This window comes from Phyllobates terribilis, unplaced genomic scaffold (assembly GCF_046119375.1).
Source record: "Phyllobates terribilis strain yellow unplaced genomic scaffold, ASM4611937v1 Scaffold_1__5_contigs__length_1240528914, whole genome shotgun sequence".
Classification (NCBI taxonomy): Eukaryota; Metazoa; Chordata; class Amphibia; order Anura; family Dendrobatidae; genus Phyllobates; species Phyllobates terribilis.
This window is the reverse complement of record NW_027362761.1, coordinates 810346521-810361886: the sequence shown is the minus strand read 5'-3', so window position 1 is coordinate 810361886 and position 15366 is coordinate 810346521. Positions and strand designations below refer to the sequence as shown.

At 40.4% G+C, this 15366-nt stretch overlaps 1 protein-coding gene across 5 annotated transcripts in view; it reads right to left on the bottom strand.

Moving 5' to 3' along the window:
• Positions 1-15366, bottom strand: part of ARHGAP24 (Rho GTPase activating protein 24) — a 1313999-nt gene that overhangs the window by 153354 nt on the left and 1145279 nt on the right. The window contains exon 1 of one of the 5 annotated variants that reach the window (XM_073637124.1): positions 14238-14388. The exons of the other annotated variants lie outside the window; for them this stretch is intronic. Within the exon in view, the coding sequence (XP_073493225.1) occupies positions 14238-14268 (31 nt within the window). The 5' untranslated portion in view covers positions 14269-14388. Of the gene's footprint in view, positions 1-14237; positions 14389-15366 lie in introns of those variants that run through there. 5 annotated transcript variants of the gene reach the window in all.

Here is a 15366-nt window from a genome sequence, read left to right as displayed (position 1 = left end):
TTCCTAAATTGTTAGATGGTGCTATAGTTTTTAAAGCTAAATTTAATACTGAAGGCCCCAAATGTATCCTTTCACATGTAGAACATTTTTTGGTAGCATAGTAACCTTTCTAGTGTGTGGCAACATGTATGGCATGGCTTTATGTACCGTAACTTGAAGACAATAAGAAACGTTTTGCTTTTTCCTCAACAGCTAATTGGCACCTTTCTGATATCTATTGGCATATAGTATCTGCCAAATGTCCCCTTCGGCAATTGCTCCTCGTGGAATACTCCAATAATATGTGTTAGTAAAACACTCCAGTAGGTAATATGCAGTCTCATAGCTCAAAAAAAGTTTGGAACACTGTCTTTCACTTAAATGATAGGAAATGTTTAGAATCATTTTATATGGATGTAGTCTGATTCTTATGATGGATGCATTTATAATCAAAAGCGAGACCAGAATTAACAATATTGCGCTAGAGTGATGTCTCTTGTACTTGCCAACTCTACTAAAAGTAGAGTTGGCAAATCTCCTGGTTGCTTCAGAAGACTCCTAGATAGTAATGTTTTCTTTTCTTTAATGTTGACCCCAGGTGCCCCCTGTAAGACATGGTATTCTCCTCAAGAATGATTTTATCTGGATTCATGAAAGAAAGAAAGAATTTCTTGTGTGAAAATCGGCAGCATACTTAGATACAGTTTAGGCCCATGATAAAGTCTTGATTTAGTCTCAGAAAGATCCCGATACATTTTATTTTCTCAGGCAATCATTAGTAATCTCAAAATGTATTTTAGCAAGTCCATATCAATAGTTTTCACACTATCAATTTTTAATTTATGATCAATTGATTAATTGGCTCAGCGTTTACAAGAGATTAAAATAACAACAATGATGATATTTAATGATTATGTCACGGGTGTGTCAGAGGTGACAGACAGTCGCCCTGCAGTTGGTTGCAGGAGATCTCTACGTTTGGCATTACAGACATCTTCTTCGAGGCTGTCTCTAGTAATTAGTGGTGATTGACTATTGCTCATCTTCTCCCTTCCCTAGCCATATCCATACACCAGGGAAAGACAGGGAAAGGTACACATGCGGCGATTGGTGAAGAGCCAATACAGGGACATTAGGGGAGACAGGGTGACGCTAGATCAACCTAGGAGGTCTTCATTTCCCCCCCTTTCCCTAGAGTCAGGGCTCCCTTTCCCTCTTCCCTTTGTGTTGCACTAAGTCTTTCCCACACCTTGCGTGACAGATTAATGTTCTTCTCTTTACTCATTTTTTTATCTTTTGTTAGTATAGAGTCAACATATAGGCCCCAAATCATCAAAGCAATTTTCTAACAATTTGGGCATAAATTGCTTTGAAAAGTACAGCACAGTTTTGGCACAACTCGGAGTTGCGCAACATTTTGCAACTTTTAGTGTTTTCACGCAGGTTTCGACGAATCTGGGGTGAGGCAGGGGAGCGATGGAGCCATGACTAATTCATGATGGGACTGGAGTATGATTTCTGGTGTGGTGCCTAGAAGTGCACCTCTTCATTAATCAGGAGCTCTTGACGCTACCATGTGCCCCCATCAGGACCAGCGAGAAAATAGGCAGTCTTAATGAATCAAGGCCATAGCATTCCTCTGTGGTTGCCATCACAATATGGCCAATCAGAAGTGAAACCAGTTAACCCATCAGTTTGTTTTTTTGGAGTGTGGAAAGCCAAAGGACCTGAAGGAAAGCAACCCAAACCTCGGAGTACATAAAAGCTCCATGCAAATATTTAACTTGACTTTCTTTGAACCCAGAATCCCAATGTTGTAATGCAACAGTACTAACAATAGTGCTGGTACAATGAAGATCAAGACCATCTGCTACTAATAGATCCAGGTTGTCAGATTTGGTTTTGCATTAGTATATTAGTGCATTAATACTCCATTATAACGCACATTTTATCTTCTGATGTTATATACCATGATTAGGGCTTCATGGTAATAAAAAGCATATTTGTTCAGTCTTTCCTCTAGGCACACTGAGCGTCATGTGCAGGCTATGTGCAGCGCTAATGACATGGGCACCATGCAACATGATTTAAGTCATTTTCCCAAAAAGCTTTTCCTGCTGTCACCATGCCATTAATTACTTGCTGAGGAGTTCAGTTGTACTAACATGACCCGGCTACCTTTTATGGCCTGAAATCCACTTCAAATTGTTTTCTTGAGGAAGAAACAATAAATCTAAGAGACATGCTCAGTGAGCAGGGATTAGATTTTGTACATGAGTAGAAAATAAGCTAGAAGGCACTGCATAGAGAGAGGAAAATAGAAAGATATCTGCAGGTATACATTTCAAAGTATTTTCTTACAGTGTTCAGAGCTGAGACACCAGAGGTACAGTAATAACCTTGCTTCACAAATTACTTTCCCCATTGGCCGCTGATGAATACATGTAGAACTATATAAACAGTGCATTAACAATGGTTATATAAAAAGTTCAGGAAGAAACAAACTAATTTCTTCTTTCTAATGTTGAATTCACAATAAAGGCACAGAGAATGTAGAATGGTTTCCTGGGATTTAACTGTTCAAACTCTCATCCTTGTTAGTCCCACGTGTTGACCAGATCACGGAGATGTGATCTCCATATCAGCATGATCATTGGAGGCCACAATATTGTTGCATGCATAATGATGTCATTTCTTTTGGAAATTACATAGTGGTCAACATGTACAAAACACCACTTTGACCTAGTCAGTCCACGGGACCAATGGACACTGGAAAAAGAAGATGGAAATCTTCTCAATGTATGCAATTTATAATATGGATTTACAAAAAGAGCTTTCAAATAAATTTAACAATCTGAAAAATGATCAGACTAGCTTACTAATATTTTTCTGATCACCGCTTGATGGTTCCATTACAATGATATACTTTAAAAAGCAGGAAGTGAAAGTATCTTAACATCCTTTGGTTTGCATCTTTCATACTTGTTGGCAGAAAATGATGCTGATGGTTGGCAGAAAGTATTCTAAAGAGGCCTTTATAGCCCTCCAAAATCTATCATATATGGCCATCTATAGACTACTACGGTATCTGACAGCCCCCTGAGGAAGCGCCCGTGAAACGCGTGTCGGGGCTGCAGGCACTGCGTCCCACATGGGGAGACAAGGGTAAAAGATATCTGTATCTTTTTGCTACTGCTCTCTATACAGCCTTCTATTTAGCAGCATGATATTACAGGCCATATATGCATATACGAATGGCTGCTATATATAGATTGAACACTTTTTTGGTTTTCTCATGCTAAATTGGAACATTTGTACTAACCGCGCTACCATTATATATTATTAATTTGCATTGGCACTTCATAGCTTTGCATTATTTGTTATGTGATATATTCTTTCCTCCTTATTATATACGTGTGGACTACATGCTTCAAATGCCTTAGTCTACTTATTAGATTCAATCAATTTTATTAGATCATAGCAAAAAAGTATTTTGAATTTCTGGACCAGTGACTCCATTTGTTTGGCAAAAAGGTGTTTGGTTATTTTTTACTGCTTTTATAGACTACAGCAACTACAGTTCTAGGAAAACTGGCTGCTAGAAGGTTCAAAGTAAAAGGTATGTAAATGTTTTTTTTTTTTTTTTTTTTTTTTTTTTTTTTCCATTAATGGGAACTGGTCTGTTCCTGTACTTGGGGAGTCATATGCACTGAAATAGCAGTGGTTACTGTGACTCATTCTTAGTCTCTTCCGCATATAACTTTAGCTCAAGTGTTACACGTTACTAAATGTACTTAGTCATGTGTCAGAAGCTACATCTCCATAACTAGTACTACTATAATGCAAAGGAGAACTGAAGTGCCTCCAATTGGAGTAAGAAAATAATTGCCTTAGGGTTATGAGGGTTAATGTATTTTCCAGACAACAATTGGAACGAATGTCACGTGCATTTGTAAACCACATGACTATAAAACATGATGTACAGTTTTGTTTCAGTGGAACTGGATAGACCTTGACTGTGACCTAAGTTGACTGATGATATCGACTTTTCTGATCATTTTACTAATGGAAGCACGTGTCTCTATTGATCTCTATCTCTTGGTGATTAGTATCTCACCTGCAGTGAATGTGAATGATGTAGAATATCCATATTTATACGAGATCATGACGATCTTTGTATATGTCACCTATATTACATCCTGTGTAGCTCAATAATAGCTCACACATATTAAAGGCTTGTTCACCTATAAGACTGGTGTTATGGACGTAACACTCACTCACTCACGGGTAACGGAAAAGGGGAAGACTTACTACAGAGAGCTGTTGCACCCGCACCCATCTGGTCCCTGTACAGACTAGAAAACCCTAGCCACACTACTCAAAAACACCACTTCGGACCTGGCTCCCTAAAAGACCATCGAGGGATTTCTCGTACCTCCTGAGGAACCAGAGGGGAGTCCGCAACACACCACCAACAAGAGGAGAGGAAAATGTGCAGGAAGATACGAAAACTCAGGGTGAGAACATTAAAACACGTTCATATAAGGTAGAGAGAGAAAGCTAAGGAGAGCCAAAAGGAAACGGAACAAGTATAACCTCCCAGAAACCTAAGAGGTAAAAGGAAGATGAACTGGGAATGGAAGCAAACAGACTCAATGCAGGAATTCAACTGGTGTTTACTATGCAAGGTAAATTCCCTTAGCTGAAGGGTTGAAACTCCTAAACCCAAGTTCACCTAGAGATATAGCCAGCAAAGAAGTGCAGTGAAGGGTGAACATATAAAACCCAACCCAGAATGTGATAGGGCAGACCAAAATGGAAAACACTTGGAGAGGAGCAAACTAAGAAGGGGGAACAAAGGCAATTGGAACAATCAGCATTTGGTCAGGGAACAAAAGGCAATAGCTCAGCAGACAGGGGAACCGACCACGGAGCATCAGGTCAGCAGATCAAATCCCCAAATTCAGCCATGACAGCTGGCTTCACATACAGTAATGGAAATAATTATTTGATCCCTTGCTATTTTTGTAATTTTGCCTACTGACAAAATCATGAACCGTCTATAATTTTAAGGGTAGGTTAATTTTAACATTGAGAGATAGAATATCCCCCAAAAAATCAAGAAAATCACATTGTATACATTAGATAAATTTAATTGCATTTTGCAATGAGAAATGAGTATTTGATTCCTCTGGCAAACAACACTTAATACTTGGTGGCAAAACCCTTGTTGGCAATCACAGCAGACATTTTTTGTAGTTTTTGTTGATGATGAGGGTTGCACACATGTCAGGAGGAGTTTTGGTCCACTCCTCTTTGCAGATCATCTCTAAATCATTCAGATTTTGAGGCTATCGCTTGGCAACTAGGAGCTTCAGCTCCCTCCATAAGTTTTCTATGGGATTAAGGTCTGGAAACTGGCTAGGCTACTCCTTGACCTTAATGTGCTTCTTTTTGAGCCACTTCTTTGTTGCCTTGGCTGTATGTTTTGAGTCATTGTCTTGCTGGAAGACCCAGCCACGACCCATTTTTAATGTCCTGGCGGAGGGAAGGAGGTTGTCACTCAGGACTTTTTGGTACATGGCTCCATCCATTCTCCCATTGATGCGGTGAAGTAGTCCTGTGCCCTTAGCAGAGAAACACCCCAAAACATAATGTTTCCACCTCCATGCTTGACAGTGGGAAAAGGTGTTCTTTGGGTCATAGGCAGCATTTCTCTTCCTCCAAACACGGCGAGTTGAGTTAATGCCAAAGAGCTCAATTTTTATCTTATCTGACCACAGCACCTTCTCCCAATAAGTCACAGAATCATTCAGGTGTTCTTTAGCAAACTTCAGACGGGCCTGCACATGTGCCTTCTTGAACAGGGGGACCTTGCGGGCACTGCAGGATTTTAAACCTTTAAGGCGTAATGTGTTACCAATGGTTTTCTTGGTAACTGTTGTCCCAGCTGCCTTGAGATCATTAACAAGTTCCCCCCGTGTAGTTTTAGGCTGATCGCTCACCTTCCTCATTATCAAGGATACCCCACGAGGTGAGATTTTGCATGGTGCCCCAGATCGATGTCGATTGACAGTCATTTTGTATTTCTTCCATTTTCTTACTATTGCACCAACAGTTGTCTCCTTCTCACCCAGCATCTTACTTATGGTTTTGTAGCCCATTCCAGCTTTTTGCAGGTCTATGATCTTGTCCCTGACAACCTTAGAAAGCTCTTTGGTCTTGCCCATGTTGTAGAGGTTAGAGTCTGACTGATTGAGTCTGTGGACAGGAGTCCTTTGGACAGGAGTCCTTTATACAGGTGACTATGTAAGACAGCTGTCTTTAATGCAGGTAATGAGTTGATTAGGAGCGTCTAACTGGTCTATAGGAGCCAGAACTCATAATGGTTTGTAGGGGATCAAATACTTATTTCTCACTGTAAAATGCAAATAAATGTATCTAATTTATACAATGTGATTTTCTTGATTTTTATGATATTCTATCTCTCAGTGTTAAAATTACCCTACCCTTAAAATTATAGACTGTTCATGTCTTTGTCAGTGGGCAAACTTACAAAAACAGCAAGGGATCAAATAATTATTTCCTTCACTGTATTAGATCTCAGACATCCCCTCCATAAATATGAACAGTTGGAAGAGTGAAGTAAACAATTGGCTAGACATTTCTCTCAGCAACTTGAGATCAAATGGATCGATTTATTGAAATCCAATGGAAGATGCTGGGGGAGAGTAGGGAAGCCTCCACACATAAATATAGTAGCTGGTCATATTGAAATTTGATAAATGGTACTTTTTACACAAAGCCATATAAAACTATAAGATCAGTTGGGAGTTTTCTGGAGGGAAGGGGGAGACATGTATGAATGAGCCCTAGCACATACAAGCTGCTAAGCTAATAGCACGTCATTAAGGGTCTTGAATAAGTACAGTAATTACAATGAGGATCTGATCTGAACTTTTCCCAGAAGTTTCCCTTTAGTTCTCTAAACAACCACTTTACAGATATTGCCAGGTCACTTTTCACATTCTTGAGTTAAGTCACAGAGATTTAAAAAAGTACTCAACAAAACAGAATTTTTATCAATTCTTACATTAAAATAAATTATTTTCAGGTAGGAAGTTGTATGAAATGAGTTATGCGGTTTTAAAGGTAATCTGTCAGCAGGTTTTTGGTACCTCATCTGAGAGCAGCCTGATGTAGACAAAAAGAGCCTGAATCCAATGATGTTTCACTTAATTTAATGGGTGCAACATTTCTGATACAATCAGAGTGATTTAGCAATACAGAAGAGCTGAGGAAGCTTCCCCGCCCACACCAGGCTCTGTATATACCTATCTGGTGCCTATCTGGAGGGGGTGTGCTAGCATGCACTTGTTGCTTTGTCCCAGCAATGCTCCTGGTGCAAAAACAATCATTGCAAGCAAACAAAACAAGGAGCTTGATAAGAGAGACATTGCTGAAATCTGTGTTTTAACCCCTACCTGATGCTGTCTTCAGATTACAGAGCAAAAAACTGCTTACAGATTCCCTTTAATGTGAATGTGCTATAAAAAATCAACAATTAAAAAATATAAAGTATTAATGTTTCATTTTTTTACAGGCTGGAAACCGCTTTAAAAGAAATCTGTCAGCAGGTTTTTGCAACCTCATCTGACAGCAGCATGATGTAGCCAAAGAGAAGCTGAATCCAACAATGTATCACTTAGTTGACTAGGTGCAGCACACCCAGTAAATTATCACACAATCATCGTTTTTAGATTTAGCATGAAGCAGAACTGAGAAAGCTAATCCCACCCACACCAGACTCTGTATATACAATGTCTATAGACAGTGAGCTGCTTATCACATTAGGGGGCATGCTGTACCAAGGTTCACAATAATGATAAGATTCTGGTGCTAAAACAATCATTGTGAGCAAACAAAACCACAGAGCTTGATAAGAGAGGAATTGCTGAAATCTGTTTTAACCCCTACAGCATGCTGTCTTCAGATTACACAGCAAAAACCTGCTGACTGATTCCCTTTAAAGTGAATGTGCCATAAAAAAATCAACAATTAAAAAATATAAAGTAATGTTTAAATTTTTTTTAAATATGTAATTTTTTTAATGGCATAACATATGATTTTTTTTAAAGTTTTGATATTTTCAAATTTTAAACTCTTGGGAAGCAGCTGCTGACATTTGTCATGAAAAGCTAATGTCAGCTTGAGTGCATTATGGTTGCAGTAAATAATGCAAGATCTTTGTCTCTTATGCCACTCCTCGCTTCCTCCTTTTCTGGGTGTTTGCAAAAGGAGGGGGAAGGATAAAGTTTAGGATCACAGAGCAAAGCCATTTTGTTGGTGAGTGCATTTTGATGCTGACATGAGGACAGTGTCACCGAGGACCACTTGCAGGCCAATTCTGGCTTTTCTGCTAACTGAAGTGAAAATTAAAATGTTGCCACATAAAATTGTGACATATTCCCTTTAAGGATGAGTAGATATAAGTGATAGCAGTCCTTTATAGGAGTCCCCATTCAAGAATCTGTTCCTTAGAAAAAACCTTCAGTCTGAACTTATGGCTGGGGTCAGACGAGTTTTTAAAAAATCGGTCTGATTTTTATCCAGAAAATTGGGACAGTTTTTTCTCTCTTGTCGTCCGTGTGCAATCTGTTTTTTTACTCAGCAGCTATTAATCATTCACAGTGTCCTATGCTACAGAATTGTAAAAGTCGTATGCCATACTGATGGTCTGCATGGCATCTGCTTTTTTCTTGCACCCGTCCGATTTCAGTCAAATCGCAGCATGCTGCGATATTTTCCTCACGCCAAATACAGCTGAGAAAAAATACGCAGATCTGCACTGCTTCATTGAATAACATCTGTCTGAGAGCAATCCCATTGTTTATCGGGTTGCACTCATCCGATTTATACGGATGAGCAAGCCCTATAAGTTTATTGTTGGCAGACTCTTCATGGAAAGCTGCAAAAATTAAAATACTGACCAGCGACTCCAAATAAAATAAGACAAGTGTGAACAGGTGCAAGCCATCACAACTATTCAATATAACCAAGAAAATACAGTTGCACTCTGAAATGCTTTAATATGCAAACATTGAATACATGAAAGTGGAACTTCATTACTGCTATAGAAAATATGATAAAAAATTAAAGTACTTAGCGTACGGGCTGGCTTTCACAGGAGGACCATAATTACAGGTATGGGGATCATCAACAGACCCCCAGCTGTTATGACAATCGATCACGTCATGGGTGCGCCAATGGGAGACTGGAATGACACGACCACTGCAGGCACGTGTTAAATTCTGCTGACAGAGATTGACAGCGGGATTTAACAGGTTAACAGTCACAGGCAGAGCTCCGATCCACCTGGGGTTGTTACAGGCCTATGACGGCTCATTAAATCAGTCATGTGCCGGGAAAGATACGGCGTGCAAGCCCACATCAAGGGCCGGGACGTGACATATGACATAAGTTTACGTCATATGTAGTGAAGGGGTTGTGTCTCTTGAGCAGCTCAGAGCTATGTAGTCTCTTCCTAATTCCTTATTGCTTAGGGGGCAGGTGCTCATGGATTTTGAACAAGCACACTGCTCAGGAAAGTGAGAGCCATGATTAGGGGAATTGCACTGACTGCTATGGAAACTGCCCATGCTGGATGCTGGGAGAGAGGTGGGATAAGGGGTTGTGATTTATAGGAATGAAAAGAGCTTTATCAGGAGTTTACAAAGAGGGGAAGGGAGGTGAGCAGCTAACTGCTGTGTAGAAATCAATGGTCTAGAGAGAGCTGACTGGTATGTTAGGAGTTAACGCACACTCGACGTGGTACTAGTGGCCAATCTCCTTGAAAACCAACTATACATTTTGAAAGATATAAGCTCTCATTGCAGGAAAGCTAAAGCAATTTAATAACATGAGCATACCCCTTTAAGTCTACTGTGCGTTGATATAAATCGTAAGCCTCGTTGGCTGATTTTTATATAACCTGCAAATATCACAAAGAGTGAAGACGAAAATGCTGTTTAATGGCAAGTAAATTCTGGTGCCTGAGGTGAATAAAACTAAAGTGCTTGTCACATCCAATAAAGAATCACAGTTCAGTTATCATCTCTATTGTACTTTTCACAAAGAATGGTACACAGAACTTAGTCAGCCCTTTCACATGTTGTTAATCCCCTATGACTGTAGATGTGCTGACTTGCACAGTGACAACAGCCTGATCTTATTGGAGATGGTATACTGTATAACAAGAATTGGTAGAGCATGAGACAAAGTCTCAAAGAGTTGGAAATAGATCTGCTCTGAGAAAAACAAATTTGGAAGAAAATATCAAATAAAGTAGTGATGTGATCTACAGTGGATGAACCTAACTGTCTTATTACTGTAACAGCGTAAAGCAATTGTCCATGGCTCACTGTGCTGAAGGCAACGTGATCAGCATAATGGATCAATGTACAATAATGAGCTAGATAAATCAGAAGACTGAGGAGGTTAGGCCGCTTGATTCATGTAAGTGAATGTAATTCTCTGCTGACCTTACACTTCTTTTACACTGCTCCACACATTTATTTCAATGCCAGATATAAACATCTCATTTATTCCTTCATCCAAATATCCCGTAAACGTCTCATAACTATTTTTTACTGTAAAACCATATTTGGTAATTTGACCAGCAGCCAAAGGACCAGGAAATAGTATTTTCATAGTTTTGGAAACAGATCTTTTTCTTTTTTGTTATACACCACAACAAATAAAGATGTAAGTAGACACCGTCATGTGCACAATCACACCCCCTCAAGTCTGGCAGAACAACCGACTCCCCGACAAGATACTACTCAAACACAAGGTTCTTAAAAACACCTTAATTTCAGATCTTCCAACATGGATGTATGCAGGGGTGTATATAGAAATCATGGGGCTCCATAGCAGAAGTTCTATTTTGCCCCCCCATAAAACCTTAATATTTCACAAGGTCACAGAAGAGCATATCTCACAACTTTGCAGCCCTTACAAAGTCATGTTCCTCCTATATAGTACTCCATACAGTATTATGGACACCACATAGTCCTCCATACAGTATAATAGGCCCCACATAGTCCTCCATACAGTATTATAGGCACCACATAGTCCTCCATACAGTATTATGGGCACCACATAGTCCTCCATACAGTATAATGGGCCCCACATAGTCCTCCATACACTATAATGGGCCCAACATAGTCCTCCATATAGTATTATTGGCATCACATAGTCCTCCATACAGTATTATGGGCACCACATAGTCCTCCATACAGTATTATGGGCACCAGATAGTCCTCCATACAGTATTATGGGCACCACATAGTCCTCCATACAGAATAATGGCCCCACATAGTCCTCCATTCAGTATTATATGCATCACATGGTGCTCCATACAGTATTATGGGCACCACATAGTGCTCCATGCAGAATAATGGGTCCCATATAGTGCTCCATACAGTACTATGGACATCACAGTGTTCCATACAGTATTATGGGCACCACGTAGCCCTCCATACAGTATTAGGGGCACCACATAGTGCTCCATACAGAACTATGGACATCACATGGTGCTCCATACAGTATTATGGGCACCACAAAGCCCTCCATACAGTATTATGGGCACCACAAGAACTTAAACTGTCAGAAAAGATATAAGCAGCATCTCCCACTTCATGGTCCATTGTGCGCCTGGGCTTGCGCCACGACCTGTACTACACCGTACACTGTTGTAGTCATCTTTCTGGATCACAGTGAGGCTCAAGCTTATACTCGTTACTTCATGGTGGTCTTACTCAAATCAAGCCTTTTAACTCTACTGACAACTCTGATCCCAGGGCAGTCCTCTCCTGTGTTTCTCTTTTCTAATAGGTCACATACCCAGCTCTCCTCCTCAATGTCACTATCGCCTGTTTAAAGTAAACCTGTCACCATGTTTTTCCAATATAAACTATAGCGACCCCCTTTATTTTCTCTTTTACAGCAGTCTAGCCAGTGGTATGTAAGTCCCCAACCCCCCTCTGCACATCACAAAAAATACCTTTCATAATCCCTCTATATGGCACGATCCAGTCCGATGGTAGTTGCTGGTCTTGCTATGGCACCTCCTCTATCGCTGCAATTGCTGTCTTCCTGCTTGCTTCATGTGGATGATGTGTCCTATGTCATCCACACAGCGCCCCCCTATATTGCTCCTGCAACGTACGGTAATGCGCATGTGTCGATATTACTTTTGTACCATTGGCACTCTTTGGCCTCCCCGGCGAATGTTCACTACAGAATTTTGCTCTGCCTTCAGCAGGGCAGATCAAAGTACGCCTGTTCAGGAGCAAGACTGGGGCACTGTGTGAATGATGTAGGATGCATCATCCACATGAAGCAGGGCAGGAGAACGGCGATTGCGGGAATAGGGAAGCGCCAAAGCAAGACCAGCGATGCCTATCAGACCAGACCATGGTGTATTGTGAAAGGAATTTTTTGGGATCTGCAGAAGGATATTGGGTACTTATATACAGCTCGCGAGCCTGCTGTAAACGAGGAATTAAAGATGGTGGCTTTACTTTCTATTGGGAAAACCTGGTGACAAGTCGTGGGTCATAAAAAAATAAAGAGCATTTTGCACCAAGATTTACATGGGGCATGGAAACACCTGTTACTGTACTAGCTCAACATAAATACCATAGAGCAGACCTGGGCAAAATGTGGCCTGTGGGCCACATCCGGCCCCCTGGCTGTTCCAGTCTGGTCCGCACCATTCCCTCCCCTGCCTGCTGTCCTCGGGATGCAGAGAGAGGTGAACACATTAATGGAAGATGGGGCCACCGGTTCCATCTTCCATCAATCAGCTTGTGAGACAGCAGACGCAATGATGTCATTTAATCTTGTCAGCTGTGGACTGTAGAGAGTCAGTGCACCGGAGACAGAAGCAGAGGCAGAGCGCCGGGGGGAACGGGAGCGAGGTGAGTATGTAGTGTTTTTTTTCTTCATATGTATGGGATGTTTGTATGTACACAGGAGGCTATGTGGGGCTCACACTGTTTATGGGAGGCTATGTGGGGGCTCATACTGTATATAGGAGGCTATGTGGGGGCTCTTACGGTATATAGGGGGCTGTGTGTGGGCTCACACGTTATATAGGGAGGCTGTGTGCAGGCTAATACAGTATATACTTAATTCTGTTCAATATTAAGTGATACAATTAATATTAATATAAAATAATTATAATTAATATGCTAATATTAACATTGAGCAGAATTAATTTCAGCCTATTGGTTCAGCCCTCCACAATAGCCACGATCTCTCATGTGGCCCCTTGGGAAACTTAATTGCCCACCCCTGCCATAGAGGAAGGGCGAAACATCTCTCCCACTCTCTAACAGTGCAAAATGGAAAGTTAGCACAGTTAAATGCTGACATTCTGGTATGAGAAGGGGCACAGGAGGGGTGTGACCTATTTAAAGAGGGAGTGATTTTGGATGTTATGGTCAGAAATTAAACATTATGGGCCCCGATTTATCATTTGCATTTTTTTAAGTCACTTTTCTTTTTTTTGTCCTGTGGCAATAATTGACTTTTTTTGCACCAAATTCTTCAAAATAGCGCACATGGTTCATTAATTTGGCACTAAATAAAAAATGCTGTTTAGTTTTGTCTAACCATTATTGCAACGTTGTAGCTTAAAAAGTCACATATTCCACTCAAATGTCAAAAAATTTTGCGCAAAAATTACAGATGCACATGAAATCTACACAAAAAATGTATAACTTTTTATAAAAACAATGCAATTGATGAATCAGCTGAAAAAATCTGGAAATCCCAAACCCCATCCACAAAGTCAAACGTAAAAAAGACAGAACACATATAAAATAGACTTTAAAAAAGAAGCACATTAAAAGAAGGATAAGGTGCAAATGAAAAACATAAAAAAACTCAACAAAAAAATGCGCAAATGCAATAATGAATGGGTCTGTATGTTCTTTACAGGTAGAAACAGCAATACTGGGTGAGTAGCACTGCAAGCACACAAAGCACAAAAAGTACAATGGGGAAGGTACGTCATTTATTGACCTTGAAGCAGTTAATTTAAGATTCAGTTGTAAGACAGCGATGTATAATACAGCACTTGTTCTTATGGGAAGCTGTATTTCAAGTGTACTGAGCTCAGCAGACGGGTCATGCACTTTCTATATTAAGTCCAGAGGAGAAATTGACCGAAAAGTTGACTGCAATTTTACCTTCCATGTTCTGCAGAGGGAAGTTAATCATTCTTCAGTCACTGGCTCCCACTTAAACTTCATGTACTGCCTTTATAACCTTTACTCACGTACTAGACTGGACCAAGGATAAGCGCAAACGCAGATCTCCTAGTAGGGTGAGAGCAGAGTCTGCAGACAATGACTCTGAAATCCCTCATGAGCCAGTGTTTACATGACAAGGCCTGACAGACGCACATCGCAGATTAAGTCACACCCTCATGGTCCTGTATACACAAGCGGAGGCTAGATTACCTTACCAGAAGGACACTGATGTGATGATTAGCACCATATTTTCCATGCAGGGGAAAAAATACAAACAAATGATGCTGTCATCCATGGAAGCCAATCATAGAGGATCTAGTAGGTGGCGAAAACACTCTCCCGGGTCAGTTTTAGGTCCTATTTATTAGTGTTATAAGTGTTACACTGTGTGGAGATGGAATACACTTTGACAGTAGAGTGTGTGATATTAACAGCATCACAGAGCATTTTAGGAAATCAATAATTAATAAGCGCAGGGTTTTTTAGTGAATAGAAGAGGCTTCCTTGCAGTATCATAATTTAGCTGACTGACACTCTGTTCCAAGGGTGTCTATGTTAAAGCGGTTGTCCGGCCTTAGGGTACAAGGTGGCAGTCACTCCATGTGACTTCAGACTTGTGAATCCTCACAGGGCGCACTAAGAGGGTTCTCTGGTGCCGGGAGCAGAAGGTGTGTGACCTCAAGTATGTGAATGCACGCGGTCACGTGCCGACTAATGTGTATGGCTTTGCTCAATGCAAGTCTGGTTACGTCTAGTCAGAATGTGGCAGGAAGTATGCAAATCGCATACTTGTGGTCACATGAGTGCATGCTCTCGGCGCCGGAGAAATCCATATAATATACATTTATGTATCAATACTTTTTCAAGGCACAGCATATATATATATATATATATATATAAAATACAGTATATATACTGTATATACAGTAAATACACAGTATATGTAGACAATCTTTATTGCCATCCTCATTGTCAGTTAAATATTAAAGGGTATTAAATGGCTGATGACGCCTTAGGATAGGACATCAATATTAAAATGCTGGGAGTCCGACATCCCCACCAATTT